This window comes from Pelobates fuscus, chromosome 1 (genome assembly GCF_036172605.1).
Source record: "Pelobates fuscus isolate aPelFus1 chromosome 1, aPelFus1.pri, whole genome shotgun sequence".
Lineage (NCBI taxonomy): Eukaryota > Metazoa > Chordata > Amphibia > Anura > Pelobatidae > Pelobates > Pelobates fuscus.
This window is the reverse complement of record NC_086317.1, coordinates 252,011,044-252,028,401: the sequence shown is the minus strand read 5'-3', so window position 1 is coordinate 252,028,401 and position 17,358 is coordinate 252,011,044. Positions and strand designations below refer to the sequence as shown.

The window sequence follows — 17,358 nt, the reverse complement described above, 5'->3', positions numbered from 1 at the left end:
CTAAAAAAAAATTTAGCAGTCTGATACTAAGACAGTGAAAATGTTTATTTAAAGCCCAACTAATAATTATTCTTTTAACAAATTACAGTATGCTGAGATAAATAAGCTAGCTATCACAATGAATTGTTTTGCTTATACAATTTAGTTTTGTTTGTAAAATGAACACATGTTATCATTTTTCTGTGGTAGACTTTAAGCTGACCGTAAAGTAATATGACCTTATTAAATTAAATATGTATTTTGTTTTTTTTTATTATAAAAAAAAAAAAACATGGCTGCTTCCCAAGCATTTATAGTAAGCCATAGTAAGTTATATTGCAAGAATATTTCTACTGCCAAAAGGGAACCAATAAAGAATTCAATATATTTACTCAACAAAAGAAACAGTTTTTAATTTATTTTTTATAGACCTGAAAAACACAAACATAGGCTCCATGCTTACAAAGTTATGTCACTAACAGGGTATTTCACTAAAGTGAAAATTCTAAGTGGATTTCAAATTTAAAGGAACACTTTAGGGTCAGGAACACAAACATGTTTTTCAAACCCTATTGTGTCAAAATCACCATCTAGACCCCCGAGTATACCTTTATGCCAGTCTGCTGCTGGCTCTGCCCTGATTTGTCTGCTTGGCTGGCATCAGATTCTCTCAGCCAATCACAATGCTTTCCATTGGGAAGCATTGAATTGTCTGAGACTGTCAAGGAGGCAGATCTGGGGCAGAACCATCACAAGCCAAACACAGCCCAGACCAATCATCCTCTCCTCATAGATATGCATTGAATCAATGTATCTTTATGAGTAAACTTCAGTGTATCCATGCAGAGAGTGGAGACACTGAATGTCAGTCACACTGTGCAGCACTGACCCCGAAAGCAGTGGTATACCATCACCACTTGCAGGATATCCCTCTGGTTTGGGTACATAGTAGAATGATGGTAAATGACAACTGGATAATGATGACGTAGATCATATGGAATGACAAAAAAGCAGCCAATAGTGCTCTCTATATAGATAGGTAATAATAAGGTAAATAAAAATATACTTACAATAGAGTGAGCAGACTAACCACTCTATGTATCAAGCCTGGGTGGTATAATCCCCACCACGGATTTCTTTGGTTGGTTGTCTGCAGTAGGTAATGGATCCAGATGTCAAGTAAAAGTATAAAAATAAATAATAAGTTCTAAAAATATATGGCTAAAAGGCAGGTAGTGAGGTAGCCAAAATACTTTATTTAACAACAGCATAAAAAAACACAATGCATTTCTCCCCTTAGGGATTTCTCAAGTCTGTTAAGGAGGCAGATCAGGCGCAGAACCAGCACAAGCCAACCACACCCAGACCAATCATCATCTCCTCATAGAGATGCATTGATCAATGTATCTCTATGAGTAAAGTTCTGTGTATCCATGCAGAGGGTGGAGACACTGAATGTCAGTCACACTGTGCAGCACTGACCCATGAAGCATCTCTAGCAGCCATATGAGGAGTTGCCATTGGAGGTAACCCTAGACTGTAATGTAAACATTGCCTTTTCTCTGAAAATACAGCGTTTACTGCAAAAAGCCTGAGGGGAATGATTTTACTCACCAGAACAAATACAATAAGCTGTAGTTGTTCTGGTGACTATAGTGTTACCGTATTTATCGGCGTATAACACGCACTTTTTCTCCCTGAAAATAGGGAGAAAATCATGGGTGCGTGTTATACGCCGATATCCTACATTTACTTACCTGTCTTGAAGCGTGGGCCGGCTTCACAGCGCGCACCGCGGTACTGGAACTTAAATTTCAGGTTCCGGTTTCTGGCGGGACTGAAAGGAAGTGTGCACACTATTGTGTGCACACTTCCTTTCAGTCCCGCCGGTACTGGAACTTAAATTTCAGGTTCCGGTTTCCGGCGGGACTGAAAGGAAGTGTGCACACTTCCTTTCAGTCCCGCCGGAAACCGGAACCTGAAATTTAAGTTCCAGTACCGCGGTGCGCGCTGTGAAGCCAGCCCACGCTTCAAGACAGGTAAGTAAATATGGGACAGAGGGAAAGTGCACTAGGGGACACTATGGGAGAGGGGGGGCACTATGGGAGGGAGGGGCACACTATGGGGGGTGGATAATACTATGGGAGGGGGGGAAGAATACTATGGAACGGGGGGGACACTATGGGAGGGGGTGGAGAATACTATGGGAGGGGGGGGAGAATACTATGGAAGGGGGGGAACACTATGGGATGAGGGGGGAACACTATGGGATGAGGGGGGAACACTATGGGAGGGGGAGAATACTATGGGAGGGGGGAGAATACTATGGGGGGAGAATACTATGGGGGGGAGAATACTATGGGAGGGGGGAGAATACTATGGGAGGGGGGGAGAATACTATGGGAGGGGGGGGAGAATACTATGGGAGGGGGGGAGAATACTATGGGAGGGGGGAGAATACTATGGGGGTGAGAATACTATGGGGGGGAGAATAATATGGGAGGGGGGGAGAATACTATGGAAAGGGGGGGACACTATGGGATGAGGGGGGGGACACTATGGGATCAGGGGGGGGGAATACTATGGGAGGGGTGGAAATTTCCTGGAATTTCCTTCTGAAAATGAGGTGCGTGTTATACGCCGAGGCGTGTTATTCGCCGATAAATACGGTACTTACAGGCCAAGGTAGCTGAATGGAAAGCATAGGTGAATTAGAGAATTTTTCCACTTCAGCTATTTTGACTTTAAATTTTAATTTCACTTTCAATTCACCATAAATTTTCACTTTAATGAATAACCCTATAAATATTCATTCATTAGGATTAACATTACTTTTATTTCATTCTCGGAAGATTTAGAAATGTGTATAATTTGGCCTCTCAATGAGAATAGATACTTTGTTTAGACCATGAAATTGTGATTTGACTGGATATCTGGGGGTTAAAAAGCAACTAATTTGAATATATTGAAGTCTAAAGAGCTGTTCTGAATGCCTATTCTAAATATTGACACTTTTTCAATACACCCAAATATGTAGTAGAAATTCGACTATTATTGTCAGCTTTACTGCCTCAAAACAGAAAATTTAGCAATTTCAACAAAACTCAACTAAACAGATGAGTCACTGACAAGTTACATCAAAAATATTTATTTCACATTAATTTACCAAAATAACGAGGCTGGTATACTGTACGATGCTGTGCAACATGTTTTCGAGGGATTTCATTAATAACCTGCAGTGTACATATGGAGTACCAGTCTGTTTTTAGACGTAAATTACATTATTTGTTAATGTTTCAAGTTGTTTTCAGTGAAATACATACAATTTTAGTCCCTATCTAGTTATCTGTGCTGGTTAAATAAAATAAAATAAACACCTCTGTTGAATTTAAATAATCAAGGCTTGTATTAAAATTAATTATTTTATAAAATGAAAAAAAAAGCTAAAACCAGGGTAGGAAATTTAACGTCACTATTTTGGGTCCTAGACGGTAACAAAAAATCCATCCAAGAAGCACAAACTAAATCTCAGATCCTCAAGGAGCTGGTGGGATAAATTCTCAAACAATATACCGTAAATACTCGAGTATAAGCCGACCCGAATATAAGCCGAGGCCCCTAATTTTACCACAAAAAAATGGGAAAACATATTGACTCGAGTATAAGCCTAGGGTGGGAAATGCAGCAGCTATCGGTAAATTTCCAAATAAAATTAGATCCCAATAAAATTACATTAATTGAATATTTATTTGCAGAGTGTGTGTGTGTTTGTGTGTAGTGTGTGTATATAATGAATGCAGTATGTGTGTTTGTGTGTAGTGTGTGTGTATATAACGAATGCAGAATGTGTGTGTTTGTATGAATGCAGTGTGTGTGTATATAATGCAGAGTGTGTGTTTGTGTGAATGCAGTGTGTGTGTATATGACGCAGAGTGTGTGTGTGTGTTTGTGTAGTGTGTGTAAACTGGGTGGGAGGAGGGCATTTTTATAATTTTATTATCTTTAAATTTTATTTTAATATCATTATTTCAATATTTTTTAAATATTATTATTTTGATTATTTTGATATTTAATTGTTGTTTTTTTTGTTTTTTTTCCTCCCTGCTTGTTACCTGGCCAGGAAGGGGGCCGTATGATTCCCTGGTTGCCCAGTGGCATGGGCTGTGCAGTGGGGGAGCCGGCAGCAAGCGTTTACTTACCTTCCTAGCAGCTCCGTTCACCTCCATTCTGTTCAGCTCGCAGTGTAAATCTTGCGGTCTGCGTGCCGTGCGGAGCGTTGCCACGATAACCAGTGACTACGCTCTGATGGCCGCGGGTCTTGCGGGATTTACACTGGGAGCTGAACGGAACGGAGGTGAACGGAGCTGCTGGGAAGGTAAGTAAACGCTTGCTGCCGGCCCCCAACAGGACCGCGGTGCTTGTAATGAGCCCGGCGGACTTGGTCTGTATTATGGCAATGTTAGTTGCCATAATATTGACAGTGACTCGAGTATAAGCCGAGGGGGGCTTTTTCAGCACAAAAAATGTGCTGAAAAACTCGCTTATACTCGAGTATAAACGGTAGGCCTAAGAAACAGAATAATAGATGAGCTCCCTTTCTCTAGCATTACAGATATGCTAGATAACATAATAATAGATGCTTGGAAATCTGGAGGGATGAGAGAATTAAAAAATATACTGGTGGAACATAAAATGAAAACCTTCAATCAAATTAAGGAGGAATTCAATATTCCCTCCAAGAAACTTTCAACTTCCTGCGAATTAAGGGCTTTTTAGTAGAACACCTTCTCCAATACGAGGGGGAGAAAATCATAACCCTCAAAAATCTATTTGAATTAAAGAACTATAAAAACCTAATGGCAAAATGCGCTAAAGTTATATACAAATGGAGACACGATAAACCGATAGAACTTATTAATAAGTGGGAAAAAGAACTACAAGTACAAATAGAAGAAGAAGAATGGATACGTTCTCTAAACAAATTAAGTAAACATGTACATTGTCTTGACGATAATTCTACATATAACTACAGCAGCTAAACTAATGTCAGCACGCAACTGAAAACCAGTGACAATACCAGGCACTCAAGAATTAATATCTCAATTCATATGGCAAGCAAGAATGGAAAAGGGCATCCTGGTGAATTTCGGGAACAGATACACTCAAATAGAAGACTGGGATACATGCATATATAAAATGGAAATGACAACCTAACAAATACCATCATGGTTACTTTACCCCCCCTTCTGATTCATGCAATAATTAAATCAAGTATAGCAAAGGCTCAGACTAAAAGAGGTGAGGGCCTGAAATAAGGAGGGAGGAAAAGAAAAGAAGATACAAGACCGCAACCTCCAATTGGGCAGACAAAACAAAAAATCAGTATAGTAAAATAAATAAAATATACTGAGCATAAGAGGCTCGCTCTCTCTCCAAAGAAAAGGGATTAAGCAAAACGATAGATTAGAATACTTAACAAATCTACAAGGGTCGTGAGGGGGATGGGGCAGGAGGAATGGGAACTCAGGGGGAGGGGGGATCACAGGGTGCACAACCTAGACTACACAAGATATTTATGATGACTGAAGTGCCATGGCCTAAAATATAGAAACACTAACAAAACTATACAAGGAAAGTAAAGAAAATGTTTTTCAAAATTTGTAGGAGATATTAATTTTAATGAGCATTTAAAATTAACATAAACCATCTTAATAAATAAGAGAACAGAATACACAGAAGGAAACTGAATCATCTTTGAAAATGGAATGAGGAACACATAGATATAGATAATAATTGGGTATTATTATTGGGATGATTACTGTAATTATTAATACAGGTTCATCATAGTTTAACTACAATAACTTTAGTTTGATGACTGTATATATATATATATATATATATATATATAATGTGTGTGTGTGTGGTGCATGTGTTTAGCACAGTTCCTATTTTGGTGTTATCTCATGTGTATTCATAGTACTGAGGAAATAATATCAAATTGTTGAGGATGGCATAGGTGTAAAAAGCAGGAGATATGGGGAGATGCCTCCCCAATTGTTAAACTAATGGGGAGATGAGAAGGGTATGACCCTCCCCAGTCATGTTGGTGTCGCTGTCGATATCTTATCTTTTATTGTTTTAAGAAAAATGAGAAAAGCAAAACCTATTTTAATGGAGTTAAACACATAGTTTTAAAAACAATTACATTTTAACAATCAGATGTAAACATAAAAGTGCACAGACTGAAATATACAATATACCTTTGCATATTTACATTAAAAGGTAAGGTCAGATATAGGAAAATATGATTATATTCCCTTCTATTTAGTACGTGTACCCTCTACAGCGATAGTGTATAATTTTTCCAATAGAAAGCGGCATGGTGCTGGGTTGTTATAAAAGACTGTCTCTCCCTAGAATTTATCGTTCCTGTGCTGATGGCAATTGGCTCTTTCTTAACAAACTACAATGAATGTGCTCAGGTTTCTTAGCATAGAGTTAGCTAATCTCCACACGTAGTAAAAGAACTTAGTGCAAAGGTTTAATTATATAGCAACCTCATGGAATTTTTATATGTGTTTAAGTCCAATTCGAGGGCTCTGTTTTGAGAACAATGCCTCTTTTTATATAAACATGACATGACTTACTCTATATGGACAAAAGTATTGGGACACACCTCTTAATTATTGATTATGGGTGTTTCAATCAGACCCATTTCCACAGGTATATGAAATCAAGCATCTAGCCATGCAGTCTGAATTTGCAAACATTTGTGGGGGGAAATGGGTCATTCTGAAAAGCTCAGGGAATTCAAACATGGTACTGTGATAGATTGCAATAAGTCAGTTTGTGAAATAACAGTATAGGGCTGTTTTTCAGGGGTTGGGCTAGGCCCATTACCAGGGGCAAACTGCCAACTCACAGGGCCCTCGGGCAATAGGAGATCAAGGGCCTCCCACTTGGTGCAAAACGTTTTTTTTTGTGTGGCTACTACTCCTTCCCCTTCTTTGTGAGGCTCTCATACAGATATTATGTGCGTGCTACCCAGTCATGCAGGGCCAAGCTCTACTTTTAAGGGGTTAATCTAACCAAAAACAATATTTTCGTAAAACACTGTTTCTGAATGGAGTAACCTTTACTGGAATGCCTCCCTCCCCAATTAAAATAAAGCAAAATTACAATCTTCCCCTATATTTGCTGGTGGCATCATGAGCAGCGTCCATCACATGTTCAACCATACAATTAGCCAAACACTTGACCAGAGGATACCAGTGAGGTTGCGTGTGTGGCATGCTGCTTGCAATGTTGTGTTCCTATATGTCAACGTGTTGTGTTAGAATTGTTTGTCTTGTTTTACGTTGGTACTATATAATATTGTGTGTGTGTGTAAGGAGGCTGTATGCAGTATTGCAATGGTGGGGATGCTGCTTGTAATGTGTGTAGGGAGGCTGTATGTGGCATTGCATGTGTGGGGATGCTGCCTGTGGGATTGTGTGTATACAGTGAGGCTCCTTGTGGACTTACCTGTGTGAATGGGGCTGTTTGTAGTGTAGTATGTGAGTGGAGAGGGCTGGTTGTGTTGTAGTGTGTTCGTATGGGCTCTTGTATGTGTGTGGGATAGAGGCTGTAGCAGGTGTCTGGGGGATACTGTGGCTGTAGTGTGTGTGTATGTATGGATACTAGTGGCTCTACTGTAGGATATAGAGGCTGCAGTATGTGTGTGTAAGTAGGATAGTGTCTGCAGTGTGTGCGTGGGGGTATATGGCACGTAGTGGGCGCAGATGGGGGGATAGGAGCTGTTGTGTGTGCAGGGGGATAGGGACTGCACTGGGTGAGGTGGGTACAGGGGCTCTACTTAGTACAGTTCAGGGAGAAATGGAGGCTGTGAAGGGTGCAGGGAGTGGGTCTGTGCAGTTTGTAGTGAGTGAGGGGGTCGGTGTAGGGAGGGAGGGGGTCTGTGCAGGGTGTAGGGAGGGGGTCGGTGCCGTGTGCAGGGAGGGAGGGGGTCTGTGCAGAGTGCAGGGAGGGAGGAGTCTGTGCAGAGTGCAGGGATGAAAGGGTTCTGTGCAGGGTGCAGTGGGAGAGAGGGTATGTGAAGGGTGCAGGAAGGGGTTCTGTCCAGGGAGGGTATGTGTGTGTGTGTATGTATAGACGTATATGTGTATATATATACACATAGGGTATATACACATACACACACACACACACACAACATGACAGTGATAAATGTAATTTTTGTGTATGATTTCTCAGTGATTCTATGTGTGGTGGGGGGTCTGTGTGTATGTGTAAGTCAGTGATTATGTGTGTGGGTCTGTGATTATGTGTATATCTCTGATTTTTGTGTGTGTCTGTGTTTTTTTGTGATTGTGCGTATAGGTCTGTGACTGTGTGCATGCGTCTGTGATTGTTTGTGTATATCTGTGATTATGTGTGTGAATGTATCTAAGTGTGTGTGTGTGTGTCTGACTGTGTGAATGTATGTGATTGTGCGTATAGTTCTGTGATTGTGTGTGGGTATATCTGTAATTGTGTGTATAAGTCTGTGATTGTTTGTGTATGTATGTGATTCTATGTGTGTGGAAGTCTGTGATTGTGTGTGTATCTATGAATGTATGTGTAAATCTGTGATTGTGTGTATGTATGTCACTGTGTGTATAGGTCAGTGATTGTGTGTATAGGTATGTGATTGTATGTTTGTGTATGTATGTGATTGTGTGCATAGGTCTGTGAGTGTATAGCTGTGATTATGTGTGCGTATGTGACTGTGTATAGGTCTGTGAGTGTATGTGTGTGTCTGTGATTATGTGTGTATGTATATCTGTGGTTATGTGCCCATATGCATATACATGTGTATAATGGAGGGAGAGGGGCTGTGCAGGGTATAATGGAGAGAGGGGAGTTATACAGGGTACATGGCGAGGGGGTGCTGTGCAGGGTATAATGGAGGGAGAGGGGCTGTGCAGGGTATAATGGAGGGAGAAGGGCTGTGCAGGGTATAATAGAGGGAGAGGTGCTGTGCAGGGTATAATGGAGGGAGAGGGGCTGTGCGGGGTATAATGGAGGGAGTGGGGCTGTGCAAGATACAGGGAGGGGCAGTGCAGGGTATAATGGAGGGAGGGGGCTGTGCAGGGTATAATGGAGGGAGAAGGGCTGTGCAGGGTACAATGGAGGGAGAGGGGCTGTGCAGGGTATAATGGAGGGAGGGAGGGCTGTGCAGTGTATAATAGAGGTGCTTTGCAGGGTATAATGGAGGGAGAGGGGCTGTGCAGGGTATAATGGAGGGAGGGAGGGCTGTGCAGAGTATAATAGAGGGAGAGGGGCTGTGCGGGGTATAATGGAGGGAGGGGGCTGTGCAGAGTATAATGGAGGGAGAGGGGCTGTGCAAGATACAGGGAGGGGGCTATGCAGGGTATAATAGAGGGAGGGGGCTGTGGAAGATACAGGGAGGAATGTATAAAACATTAAAGCACATACCTGTTCTCTGCCAGGCTGCTCCTTATCTTCCGCACTCCGCAGGACAGAAGAGCGAGCACAGGACGTGACTTCACTTCCTATCCTCCAGCCCCGCCTCTTCCCTTCTCATGCAGAGCAAAGCACGGTGGAGACCTGGCAGAGCAGGATGGCTGCCAGGTCTAACTCATATGGGATGGGGGCGGGGGGGATCACTTTACATGAAATATGGCAGGGAGGAATTATTGATTTCTGGCTGGGAAGATCAAAGATAGATCTCCCCAGCCAGAGCATGGCTGTGCTGCCTGGCCCCTAACTGGCTCGGGCCCTCGGTCCACGGCCGATCTGCCCAAGTGGTCATTCCGCCCCTGCCCATTACTTTCAATGCTTCGTCACAGAAAAGGCATTTTTAACAATGCTTGCAACTTTGTGAGAACAGTTTGGAGACGACCCTTTTCTATTCTCGCATGACTGTGCTCCAGTGCACAAAGCAAGGTCCATAAAAACATGGTTGGATGAGTTTAATGTGGAAGAACCTTACTGGCCCGTACAGAGCCCTGATCTCAACCCCATTTGAACACCTTTTATTGAACTGGAAAGGAGATTGCGAGCCATGCCTTCTCGTCCAACATCAGTGCCTGACCTCACAAATGCTGTACTGCATGAATGGGCAAAAAACCCACAGAAACACTCCAAAATCTTGTAGAAAGGCTTCCCAGAAGAGTGGATGCTGTTATAGCTGCAAAGGGGGACCAACTGCATATTAATGTCTATGTATTTAGAATGTGATGCCATAAAAGTCCCTGTTAGTGTAATGGTCAGGTATCCCAATACTTGTGTCCAAATGGTGTATATACAGTCATTTTTGTTTCTATTCAGTTTTCTTTTAAACTGCTACCCAGTAATAGTATTGTAATGTTAGCATGACATGTCCATTAACCTGTCCACAGAATGAGACCAACAGGTTTTTGAATCTTAAGCACCCATTCTTTTTTCCTTTATTATTTGATTCAAAGAGCTATAATTTTTCATTTGAGTTTGTATTGCTATAAAATTCTATGTGGGTGTTAAAATATAAACTTCATGTGGATTCTTAATGATATAACCACTATGTGTATATTTAGATTAATATAATTCTACATCTACCTTCCTGCCTGAAAGTGTCCTATGTTTCTTTACATATTTACCGTTTCCCTATATATTTTACATCAACATACATTTTATAATGTATACTAATTTGTTTTATAGCCACTGGATAATTTTTACATCTAGATTTTTTTTATTTATAGAATGAATATGATTGTGGAAACAAAGTTATAACATGTTGTTTGCCATTATTTTTCTTCACCATTGTTGGTTATTGTCCAATAGCTTTGCATCCCTATTTTAAGATGCATAAAACGCAACAGGTGTATGTTGAAAAGTTGTGAGTCTTTGTATTTTTTTAGTTGGGTAGCGTGATTTGCCAACTCCCAGGCCAAGGGAAGTATTGAGCACAGTGGTGGAATCACCTAGAGAGAGACCTGGTGCAATAATTTTTTGGGGCTCCCTCTATCGCAAGCATGGTTAAAAGGGAGATCCCCGTCTGTCATACATCTCCCACAATGTTTTGACAGCTGGGTCTCTTCCATACTCCCATGATTGCAAGTTTGTATTTAACAATTAACTGTGTTTTTGTGTTTGAATGTAAGAATGTTTTTGTGTAGAGTATGTGGTGTTGGCTTTTGAATGCAAGCATGCATTTATGTGTAGTGTTGGTGCTTGAATGCAGAGATGCATGCACATATTCATATACACTGCCACACACTGTGATACACATACACACACACAGACACACATGCAAAAACATAGATACACACATGGAAACACATGCAGATAGAACACATAGATACACACTCTGACACACATACTGAAAGAAAGACACACCAAAACAGATACGCTGGTTCACATGCAGATACACAGATAAACACATATATACACACTGGCACAATACAGACACTGACACAGATAAACTTATGCATACACTAACATACATACAGTTACACAGAGACACACACACTGACATACAGACACATGGATGCACACACTGACAGACATACTAAAATACACACATGGACACATACGGATACATAGATAAACACACTGACACACATACACACACAGATATACACTGACAGGCATACAGATACAAACATACATACATACACACACTGACATACAGACACACGAATGCACACATTGACAGACATACAGATACTAAGATACACACACGGACACATACGGATACACAGGCACCCACACTGACAAACATACAGATACACACACAGAGGCACACATACTGACAGACATACAGATACAAACACATTGACAGACATGCAGATACAAACACAAATACAAACACTGACAGACAGTCTTCAGGCTGACAACAAAAACAGCAATATGAAAAATGACTTAGCTTAGTGATCAAAATGTATCATACCAAGATCGCTACCCACAAAGAACGACCTTCACAGTATACAGAATACCAGAAAACAGAATATTCGGGCTACGGCTAAGTGAATCTAAAAAAGGAACATAGACAAAAAATAGTGTGATACAGTATGCACAATAAGTCATAGCGCATGATTTATTGTGCATACTGTATCACACAATTTTTTTGGCTACGTTCCTTTTTTAGATTCACTTAGCCGTATCCCGAATATTCTGTTTTCTGGTAGTCTGCAGGCTGAGGCTGTTGGGAGTTAGGTGATGTCTCACCTGGTATGTGCCCCCTCCTCTCTGCCTTCTTCTTGCTCTCCCTTGTGGCTACAAACTATTTGGGAGGAAGTGACCAGCTTTCACCTACCCCCAGTCTACCAAAATGCAAGGGTCTCGGTCGCACTGTTAAAGGGCTTACACATGGTTGCCCTAACTGCATGAGCCACCTAAAGGGCCCTTTAGTGTGTGAGTCCCGGTGCAGTCCCGTGCCTTGGCAGCTCCACCACTACCCTAAACTGTGGACCATTAGCACTCTCCAAGTCGCCTAATCGGGCCTGGATAGCCTTGCTCCTCCTTCATTAACCGCCTCATCTCTGTGATATGTGTGACACTGATAGTTGCATTGCGTAATTTTAAAAATCTGCCTCACCTTAAGCATTGTGGATAAACATTACTTTAAAGGAACACTATAGTCACCTAAATTACTTTAGCTAAATAAAGCAGTTTTAGTGTATAGATCATTCCCCTGCAATTTCACTGCTCAATTCACTGTCATTTAGGAGTTAAATCACTTTGTTTCTGTTTATGCAGCCCTAGCCACACCTCCCCTGGCTATGATTGACAGAGCCTGCATGAAAAAAAACAACTGGTTTCACTTTCAAACAGATGCAATTTACCTTAACCCCTTCAGGACGGAGTCAATAGTGCACGTTCTGATCAAAACAAAATGTAAACAAAAACTGGAATTTGCGCTATATGTCTGTTCAACCGTAGTTCCCCTCTTTCAAATTATATGCACCCACACTTATTATATATCATTTTGTTCAGGAGAAACAGGGCTTTAATCTGTCATTAACTATTCATATATGGAACATAATTTATTATGAATAAAATAAAAAAAAAGGTGAGAAAATAAGATTTTTTTTTAAATTTGTATTTCCGTCTGCCATTTTAGCTGTGAATGTCATAATACTGTTAGGTTTTACTGCAAAAAAATGCGCATATTTGTAATCAGCGATGTCTCACGAGTACAACAGTACCCCCCATTAACAGGTTTTATGGTGTTTTGGAAAGTTACAGGGTCAAATATAGAACGTTCCATTTTCAAATTGAAATTTTCCAGATTAGTAATGTTACCTTTGAGACGGTGTGGTAGCCCAGGAAAGAGAATTACCCCCATAATGGCATACCATTTGAAAAATTAGACAAGCCAAGGTATTGAAAGTGGGGTATGTTTAGTCTTTTTTAGTAGCCACTTAGTCACAAACACTGGCCAAAATTAGCGTTCATATTTGTTTTTGTGTGAAAAAAGCAAAAAACTAATATTTGGCCAGTGTTTGTGACTAAGTGGCTACTAAGAAAGACTGGACATACCCCACTTGCAATACCTCCGGTTGTCTACTTTTGCAAATGGTATGCCATCATGGGGGTAATTCTCATTCCTGGGCTACCATACGCTCTCAAAGGCAACATAACCAATCTGGCAAATTTCAATGTGAAAAAAATGAAATGCAAGCCTTATATGTGACTCTCTAACTTTCCAAAACACCATAAAACCTGTACATGGGGGCTACTGTTATTCTCGGGAGACTTCACTAAACACAAATATTAGTGTTTTAAAACCGTAAAACATATTACAACAATAATATAGACCATAAAAGTGCCGTTCGCTTGTAAAAAATGCGAAAAACGTCACTTTTACTTAAAATATCATTGTTGTAATACAATTTACCAGTTTGAAACACTAATATTTGAGTTCAGTGAAGTCTCCCGAGTAAAACAGTACCCCCTATGTACAGGTTTTATGGTGTCTTGGAGAGTTACAGGGTCAAATATAGTGCTTGCGAATTAAATTCTCTGCACTTTCTCCCTGTGTTGTCAGGCATGTCAATCAAATTTTAATTAATCAAATCACATAATTACGTTAAAAGATTATTTAAATATACACGTAGAATTTTAATATATATGCATTTATAGGTATTTAAATTCTACGTGTATACTAATGTAATCTTTTCTGTAATTATATGTATTTATCTATATATATATATTTGCGGTTATTTGTATTTTATACAACGATAGATATATATAGAATGTCATTCTAAGTGTATTTTGTTACCGATATATATATATTAATAACAAAATACAGTTAGAATGAAATTACATATGCATATATAATCTATATTAAATTTTGTTTCAATATTTTATTTATTTATTTTATTATTTTATTTATTTATTATTTTAATTATACGTATTTATATATAATATATATATGTACATCTATTATATATATAATATATATACATATTATATATATGTAACGTCATTCTAAGTGTATTTTAATATTAATTTATATACTTATATTAATATTAAAATACACGTTGCATGACGTTACATATATATAATATGTATATATATTATATATATAATATATATACATATTATATATATATTAAAATATATTTAATTTATTTTTAAACATGTTTATTTTATTTTTTTTACACCTCCTACCAGCAGGGGGACTGTCTGATATTTCAAACAGTCCCCCTGCTGGCAGATCCATAGCCAGCTATAGGGGGCCATGTGATCGCTCTTTGAGAGCGATCACATGGCCCCCGGGGGCCTCATTTGCCGGAGGGGGGCTGCCTGGGCTCTCAGGCAGCCCCCCAGAAGAGGATCGCGGCGGAGGTGAGTAGTTGCTGGCTCCTGGGGGCTTAAACCGTTACGGCGTTCCATGCCGCCGCAACGGCTTTAAAGCCCATTTAAAGCGCGACGGCATGGAACGCCGTAACGGCGTTAAGGGGTTAAATAATTGTATCTCAATCTCTAAATTGAACTTTAATCACATACAGGAGGCTCTTGCAGGGTTTAGCAAGCTATGAACATAGCAGGGGATAGGAAAATCTTAATTAAACAGAACTTGCAATAAAGAAAGCCTAAATAGGGCTCTCTTTACAGGAAGTGTTTATGGAAGGCTGTGCAAGTCACATGCAGGGAGGTGTGACTAAGGTTCATAAACAAAGGGATTTAACTCATAAATGGCAGAGGATTGAGCAGTGAGGCTGCAGGGGCATGTTCTATACACCAAAACTGCTTCATTAAGCTAAAGTTGTTCAGGTGACTATAGTGTCCCTTTAAGTGTGAGTTGGATTTCAAAAAGTAGCAAAGCAACGATCAGTGTCACACACATCACTGAGACAAGGCAGGTAGGGAAGGAGGAGCAAGGCTATCTACACGTTCGTTACTGGCTTACCAGTATAAAACCATTTAATAGGCATTTACATAATGCCTATTAATTGCATGATGTCCTTTTTGAAGATACTGGCGGTCTACATAGTAATCACGCTATTAATAGGCATTGTGTAATTCACCAATAAGGATTGCACAAGGACAGTGTGGCAACAATTAGCAAGAAAATACTATAAATTGTTACGTGGCAACATTTATTTACCTCACCATGTTGAAAAACTGTGTATAATGTTCGAATATTGGGAAATTGCATTTTTTATTTATTATTACTTTTTTTTTTTAAATCATGTGCCCCTAAGAATTTTGCGCCCAGGGCAACTAGCCCTGTGGCCCTTCCTATGCTATGCCACTATATATATTTTTTTATTTTATTAGCATGACTATCCTGGTTTTGGTATAATTTCTTAGTAAAATTTATTTTACCTTCTGGAACATGTATATATATATGTATATGTATATCCTATACTAAAGTGATTGAAGTTTTTGAAGTTTCACCAGCCTGGTTGAAAGGATTTTAGGTTGGTGAATCTGATGGTTAAATATTTGCTATAGTGCTATCTATATGCAGGTAAGGCTACTGTTCAATCTTCAGTATGCTGATTATAATGATTTTGATAATTTCCTTTTCCTATACACAATACGGTATTTCAGATTTGTTTATTATTACTTTCCATTTGCAGATGATGAGGTTTGCATGGTATAGTTACAAGCAATATGCTTGGGGAGAGAATGAACTGCGCCCACTCACTAAAGATGGACATTTTGGGAGTCTGTTTGGTAAGTTCTTCTTATGTATTGGTGGACAGAAAAAAAGTTTAATTATTTACCTGTATCCCACAAACATAATAAAGTCAGACAGTCTATGTCCAAGTGTGCATATTTTATAGGATAACTGAATGTTTGGTGTGCATGAGTGTATTACAGAGTTTGACAAAAAATTAACTTTCAGTAAAGTATGGTGGGGATGGGTGTATGACAGTGCAAAGAAAACATGCAACTATGGACTGACGAGTAGTTGATCAATTACAACAGAAATACTGTACCCTAAAAACATGCAAAACGATAGGGCCAAAATACTACAAAATATTTAACATACTATAGTAATGTTTATCGAAATGATACCAATCTAAAAATATATGTGATGCAACCTCCTAAAGTACATAAATGTTGTGAGAACATGTGCCCCTCCCTACTTGCACTCTTTGGGATCACACACCTCTATGATACTGTGCAAAATCTCCTCCTTCTCATTTCAGATGATGGGGTTAGACGGTTTCTCCACCATTACACATGCGCATAAGACTTTCTTTTCCATTTGATACCAGCTTGTTGCAGTCACATATTTAATTTGACTTTAAGTAAACCTCATATTTGTGCTGAACATTCCACCCGTTTAGCGGCTTGTCTCCTCAAAGTTATGCCCGTCACTTTGAAAGAAAATTTTCTCATTAGTCATTACCTGTCTAACCAAAATTTAATTCACAGCATAGGTGAACTATGGCCTACTCATCTTATTCTCCTGACTGGCCTGTTTGACCCAGAGATCATTCCTGCTCACTTTTTCTGTGTGAGTATTCCTCCACCTTGCAGTCCTTTTGCAACCTCTATCCCTGGTTGCAGCATATCTGGTTTCTATTGATAGCTGTGCTCCATAAATCTACACTATAAGCTCCACATTCTAACTCTTTCCAGATTTTTCTTCTCCCTACTGCCTGATATAATACCCTCCACTGTTCTACGCAATGTCCCTACTATATACATCATGTACAGATTTCCCAAGGCCCAGTAGCTCCCACCAACCCCTTACCCTCGCAAACTCAGAGTGTATTTACATTGTACTACTGACTGTACACGTTCAGGTGAGGCTGTTTTGACTTTGGACTTGAGAATTGACATCCCGTGCGATTCATCTTTAACTTGTGTATCATGGTTAATAAACTTCCCTCAAAACCCATTCCAGCATGAATCCTAAAATTCCTAAAA

The 17,358-nt window shown here is 39.7% G+C and overlaps 1 protein-coding gene across 1 annotated transcript in view; it reads left to right on the top strand.

Annotated features, from left to right (window-relative positions):
* The window catches only part of MAN1C1 (mannosidase alpha class 1C member 1), a 94,363-nt gene that overhangs the window by 26,070 nt on the left and 50,935 nt on the right, over window positions 1-17,358 (top strand). Inside the window, exon 3 of the mRNA XM_063456471.1 lies at window positions 16,056-16,152. Coding sequence (XP_063312541.1) covers window positions 16,056-16,152 — 97 coding nt within the window. The remainder of the gene's footprint in view (window positions 1-16,055; window positions 16,153-17,358) is intronic.